Source organism: Phyllostomus hastatus, unplaced genomic scaffold (assembly GCF_019186645.2).
Source record: "Phyllostomus hastatus isolate PE091 unplaced genomic scaffold, TTU_PhHast_1.1 phas_scaffold_216, whole genome shotgun sequence".
NCBI lineage: Eukaryota > Metazoa > Chordata > Mammalia > Chiroptera > Phyllostomidae > Phyllostomus > Phyllostomus hastatus.
In genome coordinates, this window is record NW_025334018.1 from 6,862,068 (window position 1) to 6,887,067 (window position 25,000).

At 50.9% G+C, this 25,000-nt stretch overlaps 2 protein-coding genes and 1 pseudogene across 2 annotated transcripts; 2 read left to right on the forward strand and 1 right to left on the reverse strand.

Annotated features, from left to right (window-relative positions):
* The first annotated feature begins 1,375 nt into the window (after positions 1-1,375).
* Positions 1,376-3,898, forward strand: S100A9 (S100 calcium binding protein A9). Its single transcript, XM_045816770.1, is given in 4 exon segments — positions 1,376-1,529; positions 1,907-2,070; positions 3,560-3,727; positions 3,729-3,898. Coding segments are annotated over 3 exon segments (369 nt in total). The 5' UTR covers positions 1,376-1,529; positions 1,907-1,929; the 3' UTR covers positions 3,789-3,898.
* Positions 3,899-14,486: 10,588 nt separating this feature from the next.
* Positions 14,487-14,944, forward strand: LOC123804742 (annotated as a pseudogene).
* A 1,354-nt stretch (positions 14,945-16,298) lies between these two features.
* On the reverse strand, positions 16,299-16,801 carry S100A12 (S100 calcium binding protein A12). The gene is given in 2 exon segments (XM_045816966.1): positions 16,299-16,439; positions 16,664-16,801. Coding segments are annotated over 2 exon segments (279 nt in total).
* Between the last annotated feature and the right edge of the window lie 8,199 nt (positions 16,802-25,000).

Sequence of the window (25,000 nt, forward strand, 5' to 3'; positions counted from 1 at the left end):
TCAGGGCCAAGGGGTAGCCCACAGGCTGCCTCGGGCTTTCGCGGGGCAGGGCTATCAGGAGGGGCCGGGGCAGTGAGAGAAGGCTTCCTGACAACTGGACAAAGGGGCTGGTAGAACCGGGAGAGAACACCTTCCCTGATGGAAGGGGGGAGGCTGGGGGAAGCAAGGGCTGGGGAAGGTCCCTATAGTAGGTCCTCCAGACACACTTCCTGGGCTGAGGGGTGGGGGTGCCAGTAAGGACACGGTCCTCCAGCAAACGTGAGGTCTCCCTGTGCCAGCCCTGGAGCACATGAACGCGAACACGAACTTTGCCTGAGGATCCATGGCAACGATCAGGCAGAGGCAAAATATGTAAATAACTTCACTCCAGAAAAGGGAGTGTTGAGAGCCAGAAGTGATGTGGGAGTAAATGTCCAGGGAAAGAGACTATTTCCTATTGGGAAAAACAAAGCAGGCTCCCTGGACAGGGTAGCATTGGACCGAGCCCTGTGGGGTGGGTAGGACTGCACCCCAACATGTGGGAGGGGCACACCTGGGCCAAAAGCACCAAAGAAAAGCCTGGAGGTGCTCAGTGGGCCCCATGGGCTCCAGGGGAGGGGGCAGGAAGCTGATCAGGCCAGGCAGGGCCGCTGTGGACACTTCGTGTGCCGTGCTGAGATAGAGCCACAGGAGGTTCGCAGCCTTGCAGTGGGAGGGGCAGGTCTTGCCCAAGAAGCTACACAAAAACACTTGTCTTTATGTTATAAGCTCCTTAAGGGTGTGGTTCCCACTAGCAGAATTTAGAAGAGCTAACACTGACAACCTCTGGAAACACTTAAGCCCCAAGGGTCTCTCCTTCAGGCTACAAGAGGGAGGGGTGATCCAATCACCCTTAGCCAAGAACCAGGATGCCAAAGCCTAGTTCCTGCTATGTCACCAACCAGCTATGTGACCTTGTCATACAAGGGGGTTGACCACCTTACCCCCCACCCCACCCCCACCCTTCCAACCCAGGTTCACCCCCTGTGAATCCAAAAACCCCACTCCAACCCCTCGCCCTCCACAGAGCACTTAACACAGAGCCAGGAAGGGGAAGGCTCAGCCATCTGTGCTGGGCTGCTCACTGGGGTAGGCTGAGTGGGTCCGCCCACCGCCCCCAGGGGTCCCCAGCCCCCCACCAGCCACTGGCTGTCACAGGGAAGGTACAAACTCAAGGAGGGGAGAGGGGAGGGAGGGATGCCAGAGGAGAGGCAGCTTGCTCAGTGAGGACAGGAGGGTGGGGTGGAGGAGAAGTGAGCTAAGCCAGCAACTTCCTCCCCAACCAGCTCCTGACCCGGGACTGGGAATTTCACAAAAAGGCAAAAGGATCTATGTGAACATTTCCTGTTCCGCCCCAGCCCCCTTCCTGGCAGCCCAGCTCCAAGTTACCACACTGATCGCCTGTGAAGCAATCTTCCCACTAGAGGGCTGAGTGTCCCCGCCAGGGGAGGCCTATAAATGCTGGTCCCACAGGACACTGTCAAACTTCTCTCTCTGACTCCTCAGCGTTGGTAAGTGAGCTGCCAGCCTCCCTGGCAGGAGCCTGCCTGCTGAGCCTTCCTTTTCACCTTCTACCAGTCTTCCTTTCAAACCCTCCTCCTGGAAGCCCTCCTTGACTAATTCGCTCGCTTTGAAGCTCCCTTCACGTTTTGTTAGGTCCTGTTCTGCTGAAGCCTCCTGTTCCCACGTGCTCTGCTTTCTGACATTCTCCAGATATTCTAAAAATCGTTTTTCCCACATGTGGGGCAGGGTCATCTCCCAGCTCAATAAAAATCGCGGTCATTTTATCATTTCCCCCTTCATTTCTGTGAGTAGCCAGTAGGAGGTGACGAGGAAGGGTGACAGCGTTTTTTTTTTCCTAAGCACCCTTTGCTTCTCCTCTGCACAGAGCACAGGAACACAGGGGACAAAATGCCGTCACTGATGGAATGCAGCATCAACAACGTCATCAAAATTTTCCACCAGTACTCCAGGCACGAGGATCACCCTGACAGGCTGAGCCAGAGTGAATTCAAAGAGCTGGTGCAAAAAGAGCTACCCACCTTCCTCAAGGTAGGGCTGGACTCCCGGCGGCCTGACCCGGCCTGGCAAGGGCCTGGGCTAAGGATGGAGGGTGGGTGCGGTCTGCAGCGGCCAGCGGGAAAGTGTGAGCCTTCAGCCCAGCCGGCAGCAGCAGCCCGGCACTACGGGCGCTCCAGCCGAGATGGCACAGGCAGAGCCAAGAGAGAGGGAGTGACCCCGGGCTGTGTGCCAGCCCTGCCCCGGGCAGGGGCCTGTGGTGGTGAACAGGGACCTGAGTCCCAACGGGAGCGACACACAGTAAAGGTGCTGACTGATGAAGGGCACAGGTAAATCCAGTGTCAATTTGAGCCTGAGAGAGAGTGAGAGATGCTGTAGGTGAGTGGGGCTGGGCAGGCAAGCACCTGAGGACGAAGGAGCCTTGGCAGAAGCCGAGTGGACCGGCGGGGCTCAGCTGCGGTGAGAGGAGGCCTGAGGGTGCTGTCCGAGGGAAGGGTCTCTGGCAGGAAACGGACAGACGGCAGGTGGGGGACGCTGCCCCGCCTGGACGTGCACGCCTCCCAGGGACGCGCCTGCACCTGCCCATCCGAAAAGGGCTCAGCAGTTCTAAGAAAAAAGGGATTTGTTCCACCAGATATTTTCGGTTTCTTCACAAATTTGAGGGCTTTGGGGGAACAGAGGCCTAAGAAGGTGGCTTTGGGGGAACAGAGGACTAAGAAGGTGGCTCCACGCCTGGGCGGGCGCCCCGGGGGAGGGGGCCACCCTTCCCTGGAGCCGCCCCCACCTCGGTGGGGTGGGGAGTTGCAGCAGCAGGAGATATCAGGGATGCTGACAGCCCTCCACTGGCCGGACCTCAGCAAGCAGGACGCTGGGTCAGGGTCCACAAGGGAGGGTAGTGCTGGCCAGGCTTCCTGTGTGGGAAGCCTGAGCCTGTCCCATCCCCCGCCCCACCCCCTCTGCCAGAAGCAGAGTGACAGGCCAGGGGGGAAAGCTGGGACCTGGTCAGTGGGCTACCCAGGAGTGACAGCTGGTCTTCCCCAGGGCGACAGCAAAGTGCAGCCAAAATAGATGGTGCGGAAGCGCAGTGTGGGGGAGGGCCTGGGAGAGGAGCTGGGCACCCACAGGCTCCAGAGGGGACTTAGCCGAGTGCCCCAGCCAGCAGGTGGCTCTGCTGGAACCTGCCCAAACTCACTGCCCTCCGTCCCTGCACAAGATCCCGAGGGCCCTCTTTTCCTCGGTGCCTCCCGTTACACAGGTTGAATGAGCATCACTAACTTGTCACCTTGTAACCGTGAGAGGGAAGGAAGAGGCGAGGAAAGGAGGGGCGCAGTGGGCAGGAGCAGAGGGGTGGGACAAGACCGCTCTGAGGCCGACCCGAGTGGCGTGCGCAGTCATTGGAAAGTGAATGGCGCCCCGTCGACGGTTGTTTTCAATTTTGGGATTGAGGCCCAGAAGCCATCGGGTCCTTTGCTGTGCTACCCATCCCCAGCCCTGACCAGCCTTTCTGTCTCTCAACCTACAGAAGGAGAATAGGGATGAGGAGGCCATAAAAGAGATCTTGGAGGACCTGGACACAAGTGGAGATAAGCAGCTGAGCTTCGAGGAGTTCGCCATGCTGGTGGCCAAGCTGACGCAAGCAGCCCACGAGGAAATGCACAAGGGTGGCCACATAGGGGATCACCACCAACATGAGGGAAGGCTTCGGGAAGAGCCAGGGCTCCTGCCAAAGCCAGGGTGGCCACAGCCACTAATCAGGAGGCCAGGCCACCCCGTCCCTGAACGAGGGCACCGGGGCTGTGCGCCACGCCGCCTCAGTGGCAGGGCTGGGGGCTGGGATGAAATAAAGTGTTCCTTCCTCCAAGCCAGCGCTCTGCGTGCTCCTTCCACCCCCGACCTGGCCCTCCCGGGGTCTGGGTCAGACCCCACGCCCTTTAACTGGGGCTGCGCCCCTTTGTTCGTAGAAACAAGATGAGAAGCCTCAGTGATGCAGTTCTGTCCTGAGCCCCTTGGGCTCACCTCCCGACCGTTGCCTTGCTCCAACCTCAGGCCCCACTGCTCAGGTCCCGGCCATGCCAGCCCAGCTCAGGACTCCCCTGTCCAGCCTGTCACATTGGCCCTTGTCACCACAGAAAGTAAAAAGGGGCGTATCCCACCCTCTCGACATGCCAGCCACCACCCCACCACGACCCCCTCTTCACCCAAGGCTGTTCACACAGCCATCTCTCTCCAAATAGAGCCTGATTCCTCTGGAGCATCTCAGACAGTGTCTGAGGGGGGATACTGGAGCTCGGGCCTTGAAAACAAGGACAGATGGGGTGTGTTTATCCACAAATGAGGTTCTGAATCCACGGGAGCAGCTGGTGTCTCCTAAATGAGGCATCTCTCCTGCTGCCCTTGGATGCTTGTGCGCACGGATGAAACTCAGGGAGTCCAGCCCATGCCCACCAGCCCATGAGGAGGTTGGACTCTGGGTCCAGAGAGCCTCCCAGGCCTGAAGATTCTGGCTCTGAGTCTGAGGGCAAGCTGACCTCACTGAGGTGACCAAGGTGCCTTCAGGAGGTGACCGCTCAGGCCAGCAGGGGCACCTGCTTCTCTCGGCTAACCTGTTGTTGGGCCTGGCTCCCAGCTTCTGCCCTCCAGCCGTCTCCAGACCCCACCACCCACTGCAGAGACATCCCAGAGACTTCTCTGCCCTCTCTTTCTGCCCCCTGTCCTGAGAGCATCACCAGGCTGGGACAGGCCTTCCAAAGACCACGGTCCAAATCAAGGGTGCTGTCCCTGCCCTGTCCTTCCACAGAGAAAAGACCAACAGAATTAGGATTTGGAGGAGCTGGAGAAAGGCTGACAATCCTCTATCCCCCACGTTACCAGTGACTAAATAAAGCGCGACACAGAGTGGGGAAGGGACCAGCCCAAAGTCCTGCAGTGGCACAGTTGGCCAAGGGCCTCAGAACCAGCTGGCTTTGGCCGCTGCACCTCCCAGCCGCCCCCCCAGCCGGCAGCTGAGGGTGAGGAAGGGAGCTGAGGAGCAAGAAAGACTGCAGCTTTCTGCTCTCCCGCACAGCCCGGCTGCAGCAGACCAGGCTACCCTGCTCTCACGGCCCTGGGCCTCTGCTGTGGGCGCACAATTAGGAGGGCTCCCACTGCAGAGCAGGGGACATCTCCAGAAACTTCTCCAGGCTGTGAGCTTGGGCAAGAGAGTTTAGGATTCCCCAGTTCCTTCCCTGCCTAACCTGGGGACCAGACATCTGGCCGCACTCATGTCCGACAGCCCTGCTCAACTCCTCTCAGGTCCCGTAGGGGCCGCCCCTTCTGAGGGCAGCTCTGGAGGGAAAGAGAACCCACTGGGAGTTGGGAGGCCTGGGCTGGGCTCTGTCGGTGGCTTGGCCAGGTTTCCGTGCTTGGGGTAAAGTGGCGCAGGGTCCGGGGCAGGAGAGGAGAGAAGAGGGGTGGGAAAGGGGGCAGGGGGAGAGAGGGGAGGGGAATGTGCCACCGTTACATTTGTGACTCTGCCTCCCACTGGTCTGTGAGCTCCCGTTGTTGGTGCCGTCTGCCTCGTTCTCTGCTTGACTCCCAGCACCTAGAGCAGTGGCTGACGCATAGTAGGTTCCAACCTACTATTGGCTGTCCGGGTGTTGTCGAATTCCTCGCATGTCCCATGCTCTCTTCTCAGGGACAGGTGTGGAGAAAGGAGGGTGGGAATGAATTCAGCAGATGGAAAGCGTCTGGGTATCATGGAATGTCAAACTGGCAGGTAGGGGGGCAGCAAGGTGATGGAGCCTGAAGCCCCCTCCCCAGGTTTTTTCAGTCATGCCAACCTCTACCTGTTGTACCCTAGAAGCTGCCATTTAAATAAAGAGATTTGTCTTGAAAAAAACATTTGAACATTGTTGATTTAACCCAGCCTGCCTTAGCCCCACACTTGAGTGATTCTCCCCAACATCCATGCCCAGTGGTAGCCAGGGCCCTACCTGCACCCCTCTGGGAAAGGGAGCTTGCTCCTTTGTCACTGGCACTTAGAAAGCCTTCCAGTTCGTGGACCCAGAATCTGTCTCCTCGGGCCTGTGGGGCATTAACGCTAGTTTCCCTCCACATCCATGGGGACACAGAAAAACCTAACCCTTTTCATGCATGCAGCCACCCACCTACTTCTTCAAAACATTTCCCTGAATGGCATCCAGCCTTCCTCTGGCCTCTGAACCTTTGCACCAAGAATGTCCTCCCCATCCTGGCGTCTTGGTGTCACCACCTCCTCTGCCAGGCCCACCGAACTCTTGGATACTTCTCCCTTTGCACTTCCAATGTGGGATTGGAAACCCTTATCAACAAGTCTGGCATGGCCCCGAAGGCAGGGACTGTGGCTGATTCGCCACATGTCCCCTGGTGCCAGCAGGGAGCAAGCTGTCAGTGAGGCTTATGGAAAAGTAAGTGAAGTTAGAGTGGTCCTAGGGCCTGATGGGCTGGAGAGTGAGATGGGGACAGCTGTGGGCATCAGGGACACGTCCACGTGCAACCTACACGCTGGGAGACGGTGGAACAGCAGGGTGGCAGGGGACAGAGCTTCTGGACACCAAGCACTCTTCCTTCGCCTTACTGCTCTGCTAGCTCGTCCTGAGAGTAGGAGATTGCTCTAGACCCAGGGGAGGGCCTGACAGCCAGGCACTTTACAGAGCCCTGTGGAATTTTCTTTAAACATATTTAAAAGAGCTGGTCAAGATGAGTTAGCCCCTTCCACTCCAGAAAACCCCTGATTCTGTTGAGTAGAGGAGAGCTGGCTTCTTCCCTCTGAGAGGGAACGAGGGTGTCAATGTCAACGTTAAGATTCCACCCCAAGTAAGAATTGGTGACTACTTGTATGATTAATGTGTCTTTTTGGAAAACAAGAACTTCGGGGTTTCCCTGACATCACAGTCACTGAAGAACAGCGAACCTGTCATCAAAGGTCACCTGCTGTCCTTAGCTGTGGAGCCTGAACTTCTGGGTGGCTGTCAAGAGGATAAGGAAGCAGCAGTCTCAGACTAAGCTGCCAGACCCTGCCCAGATACTTAACAATACTCTGACTGTGCTCCAGGGCCTGGGTGATGCGAGATGCTCCCGGAACCAGGGGTGGAGGTGAGTGATCACATCAGTCACTTGTCAGTCCACTCAGCAGACGCTCATCGCGGACTCACTGTATGTCAGACACCATAACGCTCTGAGGGGCCCCCAGGAAAAGGAAGGCTTCACCCTGTCATTAAGGCACTCCCAGGACTGCAGGGCAGGCAAGACAGCTCCTCAAATAATTCGAATACGGAAAATGCTGGGCCAGCAAGGTGAAAAGTTCTGGGAGGCTTTGAGGCGGGAAGGCTGACCGTCAGCCAGGCTGTCACCATGGCAGGCAAGGATTACAGTGGCATCAAGCCTGGCGGTGGCAGGCGTCCCAGAAGAAACATGCAGATGCCTGAGACATAGGAGAACATGCGTGCAAAGGCCTGGACGCGGGTGCAGGTGGGGTCTGGGCGGCACTGAGGAGCCCCTGAGCCCCTGGGCTCAAGGTGGGGAGGGAGGGAGAGAGGAGAGCGGGGCCGACGCTGGGCCACAGCGCTCACACTTTCAGGGGGAGAATGGAGGGCAGGAGCAGTGAAGGTTTTAGGGAAGGAATGATATCATCATAATTGTGTTTTAAGAAATTGTCCCTGTGGGATGTGGATTTGGCATGGGAATACGACCAGCGGCACAAGGCCCAGGAGAGGCTGCCGCCATTGTCAAGGTCGCTTCTCCGAGGACATGAATTCAGCCAGGATCTCAAGTGCCAGGCCCCATCTCCCTGGGCAGGCATGCCCTGCAGTCCCTAGAGCAGGGGTGTCAGACTTATTTTCACCGGGGGCCACATCAGCCTCGAGGTTGCCATCGAAGGGCCAAATGTAATTTCAAATCCTTAGCAGTTAAGGAGTAGTTACATGAATATAGCCTAAAATTATTTCGGCCCTTGGAAGGCAACCGTGAGGCTGATGTGGCCCCTGGTGAAAATGAGTTTGACACCCCTGCCCTAGAGGATAAAGAGAATAATTTTGCGCTGTTCCCCAAGATTTGCTTCAGCTTTCGCCAGCCCGGTGAGGTGGTGAGGCAATCTTGCACAACCCTGACACCAGCACTGCTCTGAAATAAACTCCAGATCCCCGCCTCAGTGCCCTGCCCGCCTCCCAGCAGTTGCTGAAAACATACATTTTAGAAAGCCCTGTGTCATGGGTTTTGACATTCCAATGACCAAAGTGACAACAGGACTGAAACAACTGGTTGCTCAAGTCCTGTTGCCTGAGGTGAGGAGCGAAGAGGAGGTGGCGGCAGAGGCAGGTGCAGGGGGGACGCGAGAGTGTGACATGCAGCTGGGGGCAGCCCCGGCTGGCTGGAGTCTCTTCCCTCCCTCGCCCCTCCCCGCCTCTCCCCTTCCTTCCTTCCTTCCTTCCTTCCTTCCTTCGCGCCTGCCCCTCTCCTCTCTCTCCACTCTCCTGTCAGTCGCTCCCTCCCTGGCTGCTCCCTGTCCTCCTGGGGTCTTGTCAGTGAGCGCAGTCCCAAGTAACCGGGCTTCCGGGAGGGGAATGCCTTAGGAAGTAACTCGGGGTCACGCCTAACCAAGAGTGACTCCAAAGGAAGATGCTCAGCTTGCGAGGTGCCTGTAAGTAATGGAAGGAACAATCACAAGGGAAAACAGTGGAAGGGCTGAGGATACTAAAGAGGATCAGGGGCCAGGACAAGTGCCTTCAAATCCTGCTGAAGTCTGGGCTCCACGGCAAGGCCTCCCAAACCCATGCGCCGCCCTCCGAGTCCTCCTCGCTCCCCTCCGCCACCACAAGCGTCTCACTAGCATTTTCTGTCTGCTGCTCACTCGCTTGGGTAGGAAACAGGAGCTCTGTTAACTCCAACATGCAGCAGCCATTCCCTCACTCAGAGACGGTCACAGAGGCGCTACTGCCATTGGAGCGCCCTCTGAGGTGGGGGCCACCAAAGGAGCAAATCCCAGCTCTCCTGAGCTTACCTCTAGGGGAGAGTCAGACAAAGAATAAACAATAGATAAGTTCAGATGGCGATGAGTTTCTCAAAGAAAATAAAAGAGTGACATGATAGCCCTGGCCGTGTGGCTCAGTTGGTTGGAGCATCATTCCACTCACCACAAGATTTCTGGCTGCTCAATTTCTGGCTCAATTCCTGGTCACATACCTAGGTTGCAGGGTTTTTCTGGGTCAGGGTGCTTATGAGAGGTAGTATATATATATATATATCCATCTTTCTCTAAAAATTAAACATGTCCTTGGGTAAGGACTAAAGAAATAAGGAGTGACAGGATAAAGTGACTGGCTGTGGCGCTGGTGGGGGGGGTGGGGCGGGGAGGTGGGAGCCAGTAACAGTGAAAGTGAGATCTGAATGACAAGCACTGAAAACCAGAGGGTCTTGATCAGGCAAGTGACACGATACGACTGCCAAATGGGGGAGATCATTCTGGCTCCGTGTGGAGAGGGCTGACGAATCCAGAGCAGAAGTTTGGGGACCAGTCAGAAGGCTGCTCAAGGAGCCCTCAGTCTCATGGGGGCCACAGGTGCCCAAGTAGATATTTTCAATATTATGTTGTGGGAGAAAGAGAAGCAGAGGCGGTTGATGAGCACAAACCCCTGGAAGCACAGAGGAGGTGTTTTTCTGTTTGTTTGGGTTTTTTGTTTTTTTGGTTTTTTGTCTTCTTGGCTAGAGTGGAGGCAGGGGAGACAGGTTAAGTAAGGTATGAGGAAAGCTTCCTCAGAGTGGGTTTTGAAAGGGCTGTGTTAGGTAACAAGAGAAATCAGAGACACACAGGAAGTCAGGGTTTTGCAGTCTAGTTTGCTTTCTTTCAACTCTGAAGATTTTCTATTGGTCACGTTAAAATGCTGAGTCCCAGCTACTCCTGCCCCGGGGCTCTGGCAGCCATCCCACTGAATCCAGAGCCTTCTCCTGACTTCCAACGCCCCGATACACCAGTTGGCACTGCCTGCGTTGTGCCAGGAGCCTGTCTGAAATGTCTTCCTGAAGGGCAGGGTGGTGTACACATAGCTCCCAAGAGAGTGAGACATTGGTCCCTTATCACACACTGACACCCTTGCCCAGAGGCCTCTGTCAGACTAGTCGTCCCCACAGGAGCCTGAGAGCAGAACAGGCAGATGAGGCCTGGTGTCCCCAAGCTGCAGACTACACTGGACAGAGGTGGAAATGTGAGGGTGTGTGAGTGGGTGAGCCCCCAGGAGGAAGTGACATTTGGGTTGGGTCTCGGCAGACAAGCAGGACTTCCAGAGCTAAACAAGGGCCCAGCCGCCTGGTGCTGGAACAGAGCAGACTCTGTACAATGTGAGTGAAGGGGAGAGAGGGCACCTCAGACAAAGTGAACAACAGGACACCAGATGCAAATCCAAGAAGTCTGCCAGCTCATGGGGACACTGGAGAAGGTTCTGGAATGGCTGGAGACTAGGGCTCACGGCAGCTGACAGGAGGCAGCTGGCAGTTGAAGGCGGGAGGCTGGCAAGGACAGGTCAGTGCCTGCGGTCCTGCGGCTCCAACCGTCCTCACGTTCGCTGGCTTCTTTCATGGTACCTGCCACCGTCGGGAGACTAGGCTGTGCATTTTCATGGACGGACTAGAGATCACCTCGCGTCCAAGTACTGCACTTCAGAGACAAAACAATTCAGGTTCAAAGAAGGGCGGTCACTTGCTCAAACTCCAAGAAGCAGTTGAGCTGGGAGCTAACCAAGCACATTTGATTCCAGGTTGAGGATGCTTTCCGTTCCCCTCAGGTGCCTCTGATGGATTCTGACCAAGCTGGGGGCCCTTAAACTTTTTAAAAACAGGACTTAAGTTCAGTTTGTGGTTCAATTGGTTGTTTTGAAACAAAATCATGGCTGGTGAATGTTTTCAAAATAGCAAATGCACTGAGTTTTTCTCTTTTTTTGTTAAAATATATTTTACTGATTATGCTATTACAGTTGTCCCATTTTTTTTCCTTCCCTTTATTTCCCTCTGACCTGCACCTCACCTCCTACCCTCATTCCCCACCCCCTTAGTTCATGTCCACAGGCCATACATAAAAGTTCTTTGGCTTCTCCATTTCATATACTATCCTTAACCTCCCCCTGTCTATTTTCTATCTACCATTTATGCATCTTACTCCCTGTACCTTTTCCCCTATTCTCCCCTCCTCCTCCCCATTGATAACCCTCCATGTGATCTCCATTTCTGTGATTCTGTTCCTGTTCTAGTTGTTTGCTTAGTTCACTATTGTTTTTGCTTTTTTTAGGTTCAATTGTTGATAGTTATGAGTTTGTTGTCATTTTACTGTTCATATATTTTATCTTCTTTTTCTTAGATAAGTCTCTTTAACATTTCATATAATAAGGGCTTAGTGATGATGAACTCCTTTAACTTGAACTTATCTGGGAAGCACTTTATCTGCTATCCTATTCTAAATGATAGCTTTGCTAGATAGAGTCATCTTGGATGTAGGTCCTTGCCTTTCATGACTTTGAGTACTTCTTGCCAACCCCTTCTTGCCTGTAAAGTTTCTTTGGAGAAATCAGCTGATAGTCTCATGGGAACTCCTTTGTAGGTAACTGTCTCCTTTTCTCTTGCTGCTTTTAACATTCTCTTCTTATCTGTAATCTTGGGTAACTTAATTATGATGTGCCTTGGTGTGTGCTTCCCTGGATCCAACTTCTTTGGGACTCTCTGAGCTTCCTGGACTTCCTGAAAGTCTGTTTCCTTTGCCAAACTGGGAAAGTTTTCCTTCACTATTTTTTCAAAGAAATTTTCAATTTCTTGCTCTTCCTGTTCTTCTTCTGGCACCCCTATGATTCAGATGTTGTAGCATCTGAAGTTTTCCCAGAGGTTCCTAAGCCTCTCTTCATTGTTTTGAATTCTTGTTTCTTCATTCTGTTCTGACTGAATGTTTATTTCTTCCTTCTGGTCCAAACCGTTGATTTGAGTCCCGGTTTCCTTCCCTGCACTGTTGGTTACCTGTATACTTTTCTTTATTTCACTTTGTATAGCCTTCACTCTTTCCACTACTTTGTAACCATACTCAACCATTTCTGTGATCATCCTGATTACCAGTGTTTTGAACTCTGCCTCTGATAGGTTGGCTATCTCTTCATCTCTTAGTTCTTTTTCTGAAGTTTTGGTCCGTTCTTTCATTTGGGCCATAGTTCTTTGTCTCTGTGCACCTGTTATGTTGTAAGGGGAAGAACCTTAGCTATTTGCCAGGGTGGGGCAACCCAGTTAGCTGCATTGTGGTGCTGTATGTGGGGGAGGGGTCCTAGAGGGAACAATGCCACTTGCTCTGCTCTCCTGGCTTTCAGTCACTTACCACTCTACCCACAAGTAAATTGGGCCCTTCTGGTTCTGATTCCCTGGTGCATGGGTTTGTGTTCATCCTAGGACCCTATGGGTCTTTCCAACAAACTCTCCTATGAGGCTGGGAGTTTCTCCCACTGTCACAACCCCCTCAGGTTTTTACAGCCAGAGGTTTTGAGCCTTTATTTTCCCATGCTGGAACTCTGGATTGCATGGTCTGTCTCCCTCCCCAGTTGTTCCTCCCAGTTGAAAACTTCACACACAAATGTGGGACCACCTAGCCCACCTGGTCCTCCAGCTGCCGCCTTGCCATGTCCTCTCCACCTCAGCTGCCCAACTCCACCCCATCTCCCAGTCTGGATGAAAGTTTCTTCTTTAATTCCTTGGTTGTCGAACTTCCATACAGTTTGATTTTCTGGCAGTTCTGGTTGTTTTTAAATTTGTTGTTATCCTTCTTTTGGTTGTATAAGGAGGCAAAGTGTATCTACCTACCACCAACACACTGAGTTTTTCTCTTGTCGTTTGGTTATTTTTTACCTGATTCTAATACTATATCCCTCAGAAGTGGTCACAGATAAATGTGAGTGCATTGAACAGGAATCCCAGTTTTCAGAACAACAGCTTAGTCTAGTTTGAAGGCCTTTAGAGAAAGACTGTACCTAAGTGCCCTTGGATGCTTGTGTAACACTGACAACTTTAACTATAAAAGTAACCCCTAAAAATAACCTGTCTTTGCTGTGGTTTAAAATAAACTTCACCTATTGTGGCTGCTGCAGAGAGAGGGTAGCTGACCAGCTACAACTATTACCTCCTACATAAATTAGTACCTTACTGGTTAATGCTAACATCTATTGAACGCTGACTCAGAAATTTAACTTTAGTTCTTATACTCTTGGATGCTACCCTTTTAGTCCAAAGAATAACCTCCTTCCTACTTAAATTTAGATCCTATTTAAATTCTCCTCCCATCAAAGTATCTCAGAGTGTTAAAACTGGGTGACACCTGGGTGTTCATCTAGCCTAAACTCTGCAAATGAGTATCTTCAGTTCCTTTGAATTCTTCAAAAATAAAGAAAACAGAGGTTCAGACAGGCAAAGTGATTTGCCCAAGGTCACTCAGCTAGTGAGGGCCTCCCTAGAATGCTCCCCCATTCTCACTTGATGCCAGAAGCCTTCCAGGCTGGGGCTATTCCAAGACCATCACCTCTGGGTCCAAATTCCTTTGTCCTCTGCCAATCCCACTTCACCCTCATCTTCAGCCTCTCCACCGTGCCTCATCCCCAGCAAAGGGGTCACCACAGGCTCCTGCTGTACTTTCCACACTTCCTTCCTGCTTCTGCTTTGCCTCACCTTCAAGTCTCACAGGTGCAGTCCCTCTGGTGTGTGGTCCAGCAAATCTATAAACCCAGGCCTCAGGGGTCAAGACCAGTCATTTCCCGGTCTCTGTCCTGATTCCTAACTTTCTACACATTATCTCCAATACATTCTCTACAACCAAGTTCCATAAGTTTTCAGTACCTATATTTTCTTCTAGATAATTTATTGTTTCAGATCTTATATTTAATTCTTTGATCTTTTTGTACATGGGGACAAATTGTAATCTAGTTTCATTCTTTTGCATATGGCTTTTCATTTTTCCCAGCACCATTTATTGCAGAGGTTTTCTTTTCTCCATTGTGTGTTTTTGGCTCCTTTGTCAAAAATTATTTGCCCATATACATGAGGGTTTATCTCTGGGCTCTCAGTTCTGTTCCATTTGTCTAGGTGTCTGTTCTTCTGACAATACCATGCTGTTTTGATTATCATAACTCTGTAGCATAATTTGAAGTCAAGTAGTGTGATACCTCCAGCTTCATTCTTTTTCTCAGAACTGCCTTGGCTATTCGGAGTCTTCTGTGGTTTTGTATAAATCTGATGCCAGCTGCTCTTTCTATGTCAAAACAAAGAGGGCACTGTATGGGATTTCTGCTGCCCCAGGTTCTCCCTAACAAAGTTGAGCATCTGCAGGCAAGGATTTTGTCTTTCATTTCTGTGCCCTCGGCATCTAGCTCAATGTCTGAGAAAAAAACCTTTGGCTTCCACAGGAGGCCTACTCCACTGCAGCCATGTCCCTAGTGATTCCTGAGAAGTTCCAGCACATTTTGCGAGTACTCAACACCAATATTGATGATGACAAAAAATAGCCTTTGCCATCACTGCAATTCATGGTGTGGAGCGAAGATATGCTCATGCGGTATTGAGGAAAGCATACATCAACCTCACCAAGAGGGCAGGAGAGCTCACAGAGGATGAGCTGGAATGGGTTATTATCATTATGCAGAACCCATGCCAGTACAAGATTCCAGACTGGTTCTTGAACACACAGAAGGATGTGAAGGATGGAAAATACAGCCAGGTCCTGCTCTATGGTCTGGACAACAAGCTTCGTGAATACCTGGAGCGGCTGAAGAAGATTCAGGCCCACAGAGGGCTGCACCACTTCTGGGGTCTTCATGTTCGAGGCCAGCACACTAAGACCATAGGCCACCAGGGTCTCACTGAGGGTGTGTCCAAGAAGAAATAAATCTCTAGGCCTTGTCTGTTAATAAATAGTTTATGCACCTGTGGAAAAAAAAACCTTTGGAGGAATCCTCCAAAATGTATCCTACCTTCATAATATATCCAGAGCCTGGCCACCCCTTGCCACCACCTTTACCACCACCCTAGTGCAGTCCTACTTCTCTCCTGCGGTCTGGGGCTACACTTCCAGGACAGTCACCATGAGCTGCACGTGACAGCTGGCCACTTGAAATGTGACCACAAGCATGAGCCATGCTGTAAGTGTAAAACACACACTGGATGTCAGGCTTAGAAACAAAGAGAAGAATGCAAAATAATGATAATTTTGATATTTAAGTGATACTAATTTTGATCTATTGGGGCTTATAAAAAATATTATTAAAATTAATTTCCTCAAATTATGGCTACAAGTACACTTACAATTACAACAGAAATGTAGCCCCATTATATTTCTCTCGGCCAGTGCTACTCTGGGGAATCCTTCCTTAGCCGGTCTCCCTGCTTCTACTCTTGCCTGCCTCCTGCTATCTCTTCTCCATAAAGGCAGCCAGAGTGATCCTCCAGAAGTGTAAGTGAAATCATCTCTCTCCCTTGCTCAAAAGCCCCCAACGGCTCCTGAGCCCACTTACAAAAAAGTCCAAAGTGCTCCCCATGGTCTGTAAATAGGACCTGCTCTCTGCCCCCTGCAGGGGGCACACCTGCCACCACCCCCATCTCAGCTCCTGCGCATTGCCTTCAGTGCTGTTCTTCGAGCAGGTCGAGCATGTGTTCACCTCAAAGCCTTAGCTTCTTCTCACCAGGAGCGCTTGGCCCCCAGATACCTGCGGCGGTTCTCCTTCCTGTCTCACTCAGATTTCTGCTCACACACATTCCTTGATCACCCTCTCTAAACCAGCACCCCTCCCTCCCCGACCTGGCTTCCCCACTTTAGCTTTCTTCATATCACCTCTCATTACCTACTGGTGTATCATGAGATATATTTTTATTTGTTTGTCTGTTTATTTCCTACCCCCTCCCCAAAAGAATGCAAGCTCCAAGAGGAGAGAAACTTTGTGTCTTTGATTTCTGGCGATCATAGATGCTTGGTGAATATTTGTGGAATGAATGAATGAATGCACACGTAGTGAACATATACTAAATAGGTGGTGAATAAATGACAAACAGAGAAAAGGGTCCCAGGGTCCTAGAAATGAGACCTGTCAGAATAGCAGGGGTGAGTTGTGATCAAGTTTGAAAACCATGGTTGTGGAAAGAAAAGAAGTGCACAGACACTGTTAAGAACTTTTGAAGAATGCATTTATTTACTTCTCCTCAGTTCTTCTTGCAGACCTTGCTGGGGAAAAGCCACTCAGAGCTTCCTAGTGTTTGTGGATATTCTCATGGCCAGTCTCTTGCACACTGGCCACCAGGGATATAAATTCACTAAACATGACCTGTCCATCTAAATTAGCATCCAGTTCTCAGAATATTCTGTTAATGGTGGGTTGATGTTTGGTGTTCTGAGGCAAGAGGGCAGCAGACACAGTCAGCTCAGACCCTCCTTCCTGGAGAGAGGAAGGGAGTCTAGCCTGAGGGGACAGAGTGAGTCAGCTGAGAGGGGGAGGTGCAGCCCTTGTCCCACAGCAGGGGGAGAACTTCCCTGGGTGCTCACACTGAGGCTGAACCCACCCAAGTCCTTACCCCTCGGTCACCCTTTAGTTCACCGTGACGGGCAACCACCGACCTTGATCGTGTTGTCAAGTTCCTTTGTGATCAGCTGCTTCAGCTCACCCTTGCAGAAGGCGTCGAAGTCCCCCACCTGAACTGCGTACTGGTGGGACACGTTGATGATTCGCTCCAGGTGGCCTTCCAGCTTAGTCATCTTCCCAGTCTCACGTTCACCTTCAGGAGACAAAGCGAGTCTAGGACAGCTCCTCCTCCACCCCCACATCGCATCTCTCCTCTCTTTCTGCATCAAAAGTTTAAATAAGGAATGGCTTCCCCTTGCATCTGCTTTGTGTCCTCTCAGCTCTGTGTTCGGTCCGTGGTGAACTGCTCATCTGTGGGTCGGGTGGGGGTGGGAGGCTATATAACACCATCCAACGTCTAAAAGAATCGGCCTCAGTTGCCACAGTTGCCAGTGTTCCACGGCCCCATATTTCCTGGGGAGTATAATTCAGAGGGGGTCACTCACTCATGCTCAGCTGAGGAGAGTTCGTGGCTCCCCAGGCTGTTCCTTTTCCCCAAGTGATGGCACTTTGGCCGCAGGTCCTGACAGACGTTCCCCAGCCCACTCACCTTGCCATCCCTGTGTCCTGAGACCGGGTCTACCTAGCACAGCCAGGGCTGTTCTCTTGGGTCCAAAATGCAGCCAGCCCTTCACTTCATAAGATACATAAGTGTCTAATCACTATGTTGTACACCTGAAACTAATGTATTCTTGTATGTCAACTGTAATTGAAAAATAAAATTTAAATTAAAAAAAATTTTTGGATTGAGTGCCAGCCTGTGAACTGAAAGGTCACTGGTTCAATTCCCAGCCAGGGCACCTGCCTGGGTTGCAGGCTAGGTTCCCAGTTGAGGATGTGTGAGAAGCAACTGATCAATGTATCTCTCATTCATTGATGCTTCCCTCCCTCTTTTTCTCCGTCCCTTCTCCTCTCTCTAAAAATATACAAATAAAATCTTTTTTTTAAAAGAGCAGTTCATTAACTGTAACAAATGTACCAGATGAATGTGAAATGTTCATAAGAGGAAAACTGTGTGCTAGTGTACAGGAACTGCTTATGTTATCTTCTCAGTTTTTGCCTAAATCAAAAACTCTTCTAAAACATAAAGTGCATGCACTTTTGAATGTGAGCGTGCATTGAGCACTCGCCACAGGCCAGGCTCTGCCTTCACTGACCCCCGCAGGGAGAGTGCTGTCAGCACGCTCATTCTGCAGATGAGGGAAATGAGTTTAGACAGGTTAAGTGACTTTTCACACTCTAATCTCTCTGCTTTCAAAAACTTTGCCTTTGTCACTTTTTCCCTAAAGGAAGAATAGTTCTCTTGTTATAAACAATAATAATAATAGCTGCTCATAATTTTTGCAAAACACATAATTTTGCTAGATGCAGATATTCTCATCAAACTCTGATTTTTGTTCTTTCAGTTTTTTTTCCTAATGCTATCAATTCTTTTTTTTTAGATTTTATTTATTTATTTTTTAGAGAGGGAAGGGAAGGAGAAAGAGAGAGAGAGAAACATCAATGTGCGGTTGCTGGGGGTCATGGTCTGCAACCCAGGCATGTACCCTGACTGGGAATCGAACCTGCGACATTTTGGTTCGAAGCCCAGGCTCAATCTACTGAGCTACGCCAGCCAGGCCTAATGCTATCAATTCTTGATTAGCCTTTAAAAAATTCTTTCCTTGATGCACTCCCAACCCCATCCTTAAGTGGAAAGTCCTGTCCTAGGCTCAGGGGCAAAGAAACACAAATTCCGTGGCTGCCCTATTGGGATTTGGTATCAGATGGGTTCAGGCACCTTCCTAAATCATAACGCAGAGAGTTCACCTCACAGGACCCAGGTGGAGAGTCCTGAGTGGGGCCAGGCCAAGACCAGCAACCCAGACTCCACACTGGGAAGGGGTCCTATGTGAGGCTGCTTTGCAGACCACAGTGGAGGGTGGGGAGCAGCTCTGTGCCCTTGGGCAAACCCTGACTTCTGTGGGCCTGTTTCTTCATTTGTGTGTCCTCTCACTGGTCCCATTTAGTTTCCAGAGTTGTGGTGAGGCTCAACTGGAAGAATATGTGAGGAAGTGCTTAAAAACAATCAAGTGTGGTGTTTAAATTTTACTTTTGTCCTTACGCACCCAGCATGGATGTGGATCATTCAGACCAGCGTGGTCACTGGCCACTGGGAGTCCCCTGCAAGAGACCTCCCTCCTCTGTGTCCTGACAGTGGTCACGTGGTGGAGGGGCCTACAGCCCTGTCTTTCCTCTGAGGAAGCTCCCCTCGCCCTGCTGAGCACCAGCCCAGAGTCTGTGCCGCCCAGCAAGGCCTACAGGGAGACGAGGAAGTCAATAAGCAGCAGGCACCTGGCACAGTTCCTGGCACGTAGAATAATGTCACTTGCCTTACCTTACTCCCACCTCCCACCTGGACCCCACTGAAAAGGTAGGATTGGCCCCAAGGCAAAAGGCCAAGCCCTGGCCATGCTCCTTCCTGCTCCATGGTGAGTGCCCCGCTGCTGACCTTGGGACTTCCAAGGGGATTACTGAGACCTGTGGCCTCCTGGCTGTCACCTGGACCAGCCCTGCCTCTCCCACTTGACAGGAACACCTCAAGGCTGGGACTAGGCAGAAAGGCTGATGCTCAGGGTGGCCAAGGAGAATGAAAGTATGCGACACTCCTCTGTTGAGGGTTTGAGATAGATAATACTACAACGGTGAATATGTGCATTATGCATTTGTCAAAACCCACAGATGTACAATGCAAAGAGTGAATCATAATGAGGATTATGGACTTCAGTTAATAACAGTGTATTAATGTCGGCTCATCAGCTAAAGCAAATGCACCACCTCAATGCAATAGGTGTTAATAATAGGGCACCTGGGAGAGGCAAGGCCAAGAGAGTATATGGAAACTCTACTTCCTGCACAATTTTTTCCTCTAAAAAAAGAGTCTATTATTTCATTTTAAAATTATTGCCGCAGCCCTGGCTGGTGTGACTCAGCGGGTTGAGTGCCGGACTGCGAACCAAAGGGTCACTGGTTCATTCCCAGTCAGGGCGCGTGCCTGGACTGAGGGCCAGGTTCTCCGTGGGGGGCACTCAAAAGGCAATCACATGTTGATGTTTCTCTCCCTCTGTTCTACCTCCCTTCGCCTCTCTAAAAACAAATAAATTTTTTTAAAATTACTGTTACATATAAAATCACTATGTACACATAGTAATAGCGTACTACACAATAAGGAAATAAGCTTTTCACCTGGCCAGTGTGGCTCAGTTGGTTGGGTGTCACCTGACAAACCAAAAGGTCACTGTTTCAATTTCCGGTCAGGGCGCACGCCTGGGCTGCGATGCGGACACCAGTCAGGGTTCATGTGGAAGGTGGTCAGCTGATGTTTCCCTCTCACATCACTGTTTCTCTCCCTCTCTTTCTCCTTCCCTTCCCTTCTCTCAGAAAGAAGAAAAGAAGCTTTTCAAATAAATTTTGAACCCAATTGATACAGATTCACTTTCACAACTAGAAATATACGTGTAATTCTTTTCTGAGGTATAAAAGATTTACTTTTAGAGAGAGAGAAAGAGGAAGAGAAATATCGATGTGAGAGAAAACCACCAACTTGCTGCCTCCCACTCCACCACACGCAGCCCGAACGAGGACCAAGGGAGCAGGGGCACCAAACCCACAATCCCGCAAGGGCCTGCAACCGGTGACCGACCCCCTCTGTGAGACAACACCCAACCAACTGAGCCACATGAACCAGGTTTAAACGCACATTCTTAAGACAGATCTTCACCTTCAAGAAAATTGAACTAAACGTGATCATGTAAGTATCCTGAAGAGCATATCAAGATAACGGCAAATTTTTTTAATGTATAGAAACAATGGATTAAGCCGATAAATCTGAGTAGAAGGTATATTGGAGTTTCTTGTACTATACTTGCAACTTTTCTGTAAATTTGGAACTCTATCAAACTAAGGCACATCAAATTGAAATTATATCAAAATTAAAAGTTACTCCCCAAAAAAGTACTCATGGCAACATGTGACTTTGTTAGTCACACCCAATCCGTGGGGAGGGGTACACACAGAGCTTACGGTGAAGCCCGGTGACCAGATGGGGCGGATGGCAGCCCACCAAGGTGGGTTAACCCCCCAAGGTATCCCAGAGACTGCCCTTTCAGAGGCACCTTCCCTAAAGCTACGCCCTCCAGGAGGGGAGGGGCTCTCAGGTAAGCAAGGAGAGAGAAAAAGAGGATAGCATCGCTTTAAAGGATGGGAGACTCTGCATCTAAAGAGGTCCCATCCCTGGAGAGGTGGAAAGAGCCTCAGATTGGCTCTAACCTCTGAGCAGTGGTGAGAGAGACGGGGAGTGTGACTTCCTCACCTGGCATGCACTTGCTGGCCCTTCATGTCTGCTAGTCACTCGCTGTCCAGGCACTGGGGGAAGCTGCCATGAACAGGACAGACACTGTCCTGCCCTCCCTGAGCTTACAGTCTGGGGAGGAGACAGAGTTTCCACAGGCATCTGGTGAGGCAGGGAGAGCAGTGGGAGAGCCAGAGCAGCAGAGGAACTGCTTCTTGTTTCAACAAAGGGCATGCCAGCTTCACCCTCAGTTCCTGCCAGCTGGGAGATCTTGTGTGTCTATGGAGAACACGGGGAAGGCGTTCTCTCCCGCAGTTGTTCTGAAATGCAAAGCCAGTCACTGGATGGATTTTCAAGAAAGATCTCAGGGTTTTCAGGAAGTGAGACCCCAGTCCCTCTGTGCCTTCCCCCTACTTTCCCATCACAACCCCCGGGCATGGCAGTGAAAAAGAGCTACCAAGTTGGACAAGGAAACCACCACCAAAGTGCCAAGGTAGGAAGAGGTTATCAAGGTTTCAGAAATAAAGATTTTTTTAAGTCTAGCCTGGGGACCAGCATTCAATACCACAGACTCCCCTGCATGCTTCATTGGCCTAGTTACCATGGCAGCATGGACTCTGAGAAACAGAGTCCCAGGGTCCCACGGTCCCATGGTCCCACACAGGACACCCCTGAGGCCTGGGCATGGACCCAGCCCCCTCTGCATTGTGCCCCTGCAGCACTGAGCCAGGTCTGTCCCTAAAACTGCACTGCAAAACTGCCCCCACCCCCCGGGCTTCAGTGGCCATGCTGTGCAGCCATGAGATGCAACTGCTCTAGAGGGACAGCTGGGTATGAGAGCCCAGCTCCCTGCCCCCTTGGTGTGTGGGAATGGAACCCTTCCCAGCAAAGCAATAAGAAAGCCCCTGGGGTGTCTGGACAATTCAGAGAGGAGAAGACCACAAGAGAAGAAACTGGACAGACAGTACGAGCAACTGATGGGGAAAAAAAGATCCATGGGACTTATGGGATTTCAGTCCTGTCACAGTTACTACTGGGAACCCATCCAGCATACTTGGGCAGCTTTGTTCCTCCAGAACAAATGCTGAACAAATGTTGACTGATGTTAGACTAATCCTATTAGAAAATCAGATGCAGCAGAAGTTGTGCAAGTCATTATTTCCTTCCTTCTTTCTCTTTCAGGAGTAAACAACTCTATGTTTCTATAGCTTTATTAATGTATAATTAACATACCAAATAACTGCACATATTTAATGTGCACAATTTGATGAGTTTGGACATATGTCTGCACCTGTAATATCATCACCACAATAATAAACATAGCATTGCCTCCAACAGTTCCTTGAGTTCTTTTGCCCTTTTTTTTTTTTTTGGTAGTGGTGGTAAGAACACTTAACATGACATCTACCCTCTTAACAAATGTTAAAGTGCACAATCCTGAATTGTTAACTAGAGTATGTTGGCCAGCAGATCTCTAGAACCTCTTCATTTTGTGTAACTGGAACTTTACACCCACTGAACGATAATAGTCACAGCTTCCTTCAAGGAATCTGGTCAAGAGAGGTGAGACTGCGTGAAGAACTCCTGCAGGACACTTATTTTTTGCCTGGTTTTCTTTCCTTCCCTTTACTATCACTTTCCATATCTTTTTGAGACACACACAAGACTGTTTGTAGCTCATAAGTTAATTATAAGATGAAATAAAACAACAAATATCTGTGAACATACAGGATGTTCTTAATCCCTGAACAGATACCAGGTGGTGTCTCCTGAGAGCAGAGAAGGAAAATAAAGAATTCTTTGCTTGCTAAAAAAAAAAAAAAAAAAAGTTAAATTCTTTGCCCTGACTGGTGTGGCACAGTGGGTTGAGTGTTGTCCTACAAACAGAAAGACCACTGGTTCAATTCCCAGTCAGGGCACATGCCTGGGTTGCTGGCCAGGTCCCCAGTTGGGGGTGTGAGAGAGGCAAGCAACTGACGTTTCTCTCCCTCTCTTTCTCCCTCCTTTCTCCTCTCCCTACAAATGAATAAATAACATCTTTTTTTATTATTTAATTCTTTAAGAGTCCCTAGACAAGCCAGCCAAGAAATCAGGTGTGCTTCAGGAATGCTTTTTAGCATCTGTGCCTCACACCCTGAATTTCTCAAGACACTGAACCTCTTCCTCTAGAATGGGGCACTGGCCCACAGCGCTGGGTCCAAGGGTACTGGGAATGAGGTCACTCTGTGGCTCTGAGCCAACCTTCAGGGCAGGTGTTGGAGCCAGTAATATGCCAGGGAAAGTGTGGTTGACAGGACTTGACATTACAGCCTCAGAGGAGCAGGCATTGCAGAGAGGACTAGAACTTGGCTGGGAACTGAAAGTGGCAGGCATCAGAGAAAGAAGGGATGAAAGAGGTCACAAGGTGCCCTGCAGGGCCCTCAAGGGCTACTGGTAGGGAGAATGTCCATAGCCGTGGTGAGAACAGAGGCCATGCAACGTGCACTAGAGCTTTGAAGAGTCATGTGGCCCCCGAGGGGCTTCCCAGACATTGGGGAAGACCGCTGATGCTGCTGGATCCTGTGCTCCAAGCAGCTCTGGAGAAAGAGCCAGAGCCCAATGGTGCAGAAGCCAGGCCAGGCCAAGTCACAGCAGGGTCATCCTTCACAGAAGGCTTGGCGCTGAGGGCTTCCGGCCTCCTTGGAGTCATGGAGGCTGTTCCAGAAGGGAAGAAAGGCTGTTGTCCAAAGCGAGAGGGAAGAGAGGCATACCTCATTAGAGAAAGTGGCTAAGGGCCCTGTGCAGGCCCAGGCACCTGGCGCCAGGCTGGGACTTTGAGTTCCTTCAAAACATCAGTCTAATGGGAACTTCTAAAGGTCTGAAGGTCTGTAAAGGCCTGTCTCTAAGACATGCTCTAAGGACCTCGAAAAATAAAAATGGCCATCTATTCACTTTACCTGTGGGGAAGATGACCATTTTCTGGTGACCTGAGACCATTCTGTGAACCTACCTTGCTTATTACACAGACTAAGGTTAACGTGCGCAGAAGAGAAGCGTGTGGAGCTCCTCAGCCCACGAGGATTCATTCAGCTTAGTTAATATGAGGGTCTTCTCCTGCCTCCCATACTAGGGGAAGACAATAAAAACTCAGGTGCAGGGGAGACACAGCCAGACACCTCCCCATGGCCAGCCAAAGGAAGTCAGTGAAGGTCTCTGTTCCCCCAGCCAGCAGCCCTCCACAGAGGACGAGGAGAGGAAGAAAGAGGGTTTCCTCAGTGGGGAACAAGGGCTGCCCCTTCCCAACCTGCAGGAGCTCCCTCCTGACCCTGCCAGTGAGAACAGTGTGGGTGGTGACTTGGTCTGGGGATCAGCCCCCACGGTGTCCAAATCCCAGTGACCACACTACTGACTTAAAACTTAAAACAGGAGCTGTTCACCGCCAGCATGGCCAGCCCATCGGAGATTCCACCAGAGTGACTGAGAACTCAGCCAAAGCAGGTGCCCCAGCTGTGAATGGAACGTGCTGGGCTTTGTGTAGTAATGAGAACAATTACTGCCCTGAAGTAGATCTTCTCCTCACCCAGCGCCCGCCCCGCACCACTGCAGAGGCAGGGCTCCTGGGGTGCTCTGGGAGAACCCCCATCCCGGTGAACTGTTTTGCTATAAGACACTTGCTCTCACAGAATGGATTTTGAAAAGAGTTGATTATCCTCTTAAAAGCATAACACTTCAAATGGGTGAACTGTGTGGTATGGGAGCTACATATCTCAGTAAAACTTTAAAAAGGGGCACGGAGGGCTTATAACAGAGGCCCCCTCCTGGCAGATGCAGAGACACTGGACCTGCGGGGCATGGCCGGCTGTCTTGGTGAGGGAAAGATGTCAAGTTGTTCAGGAGAGCGAGGCAGAGAGTGACCATGGAGCAGTTCTTCTTTGCCCTGTTGGGCAACGGTGTTGAGATGCTTATCCTGTGATGCCATGCAGTTAGTCAGCAATACTGTTGGCCAACTTTGGGGAAGAAAGCG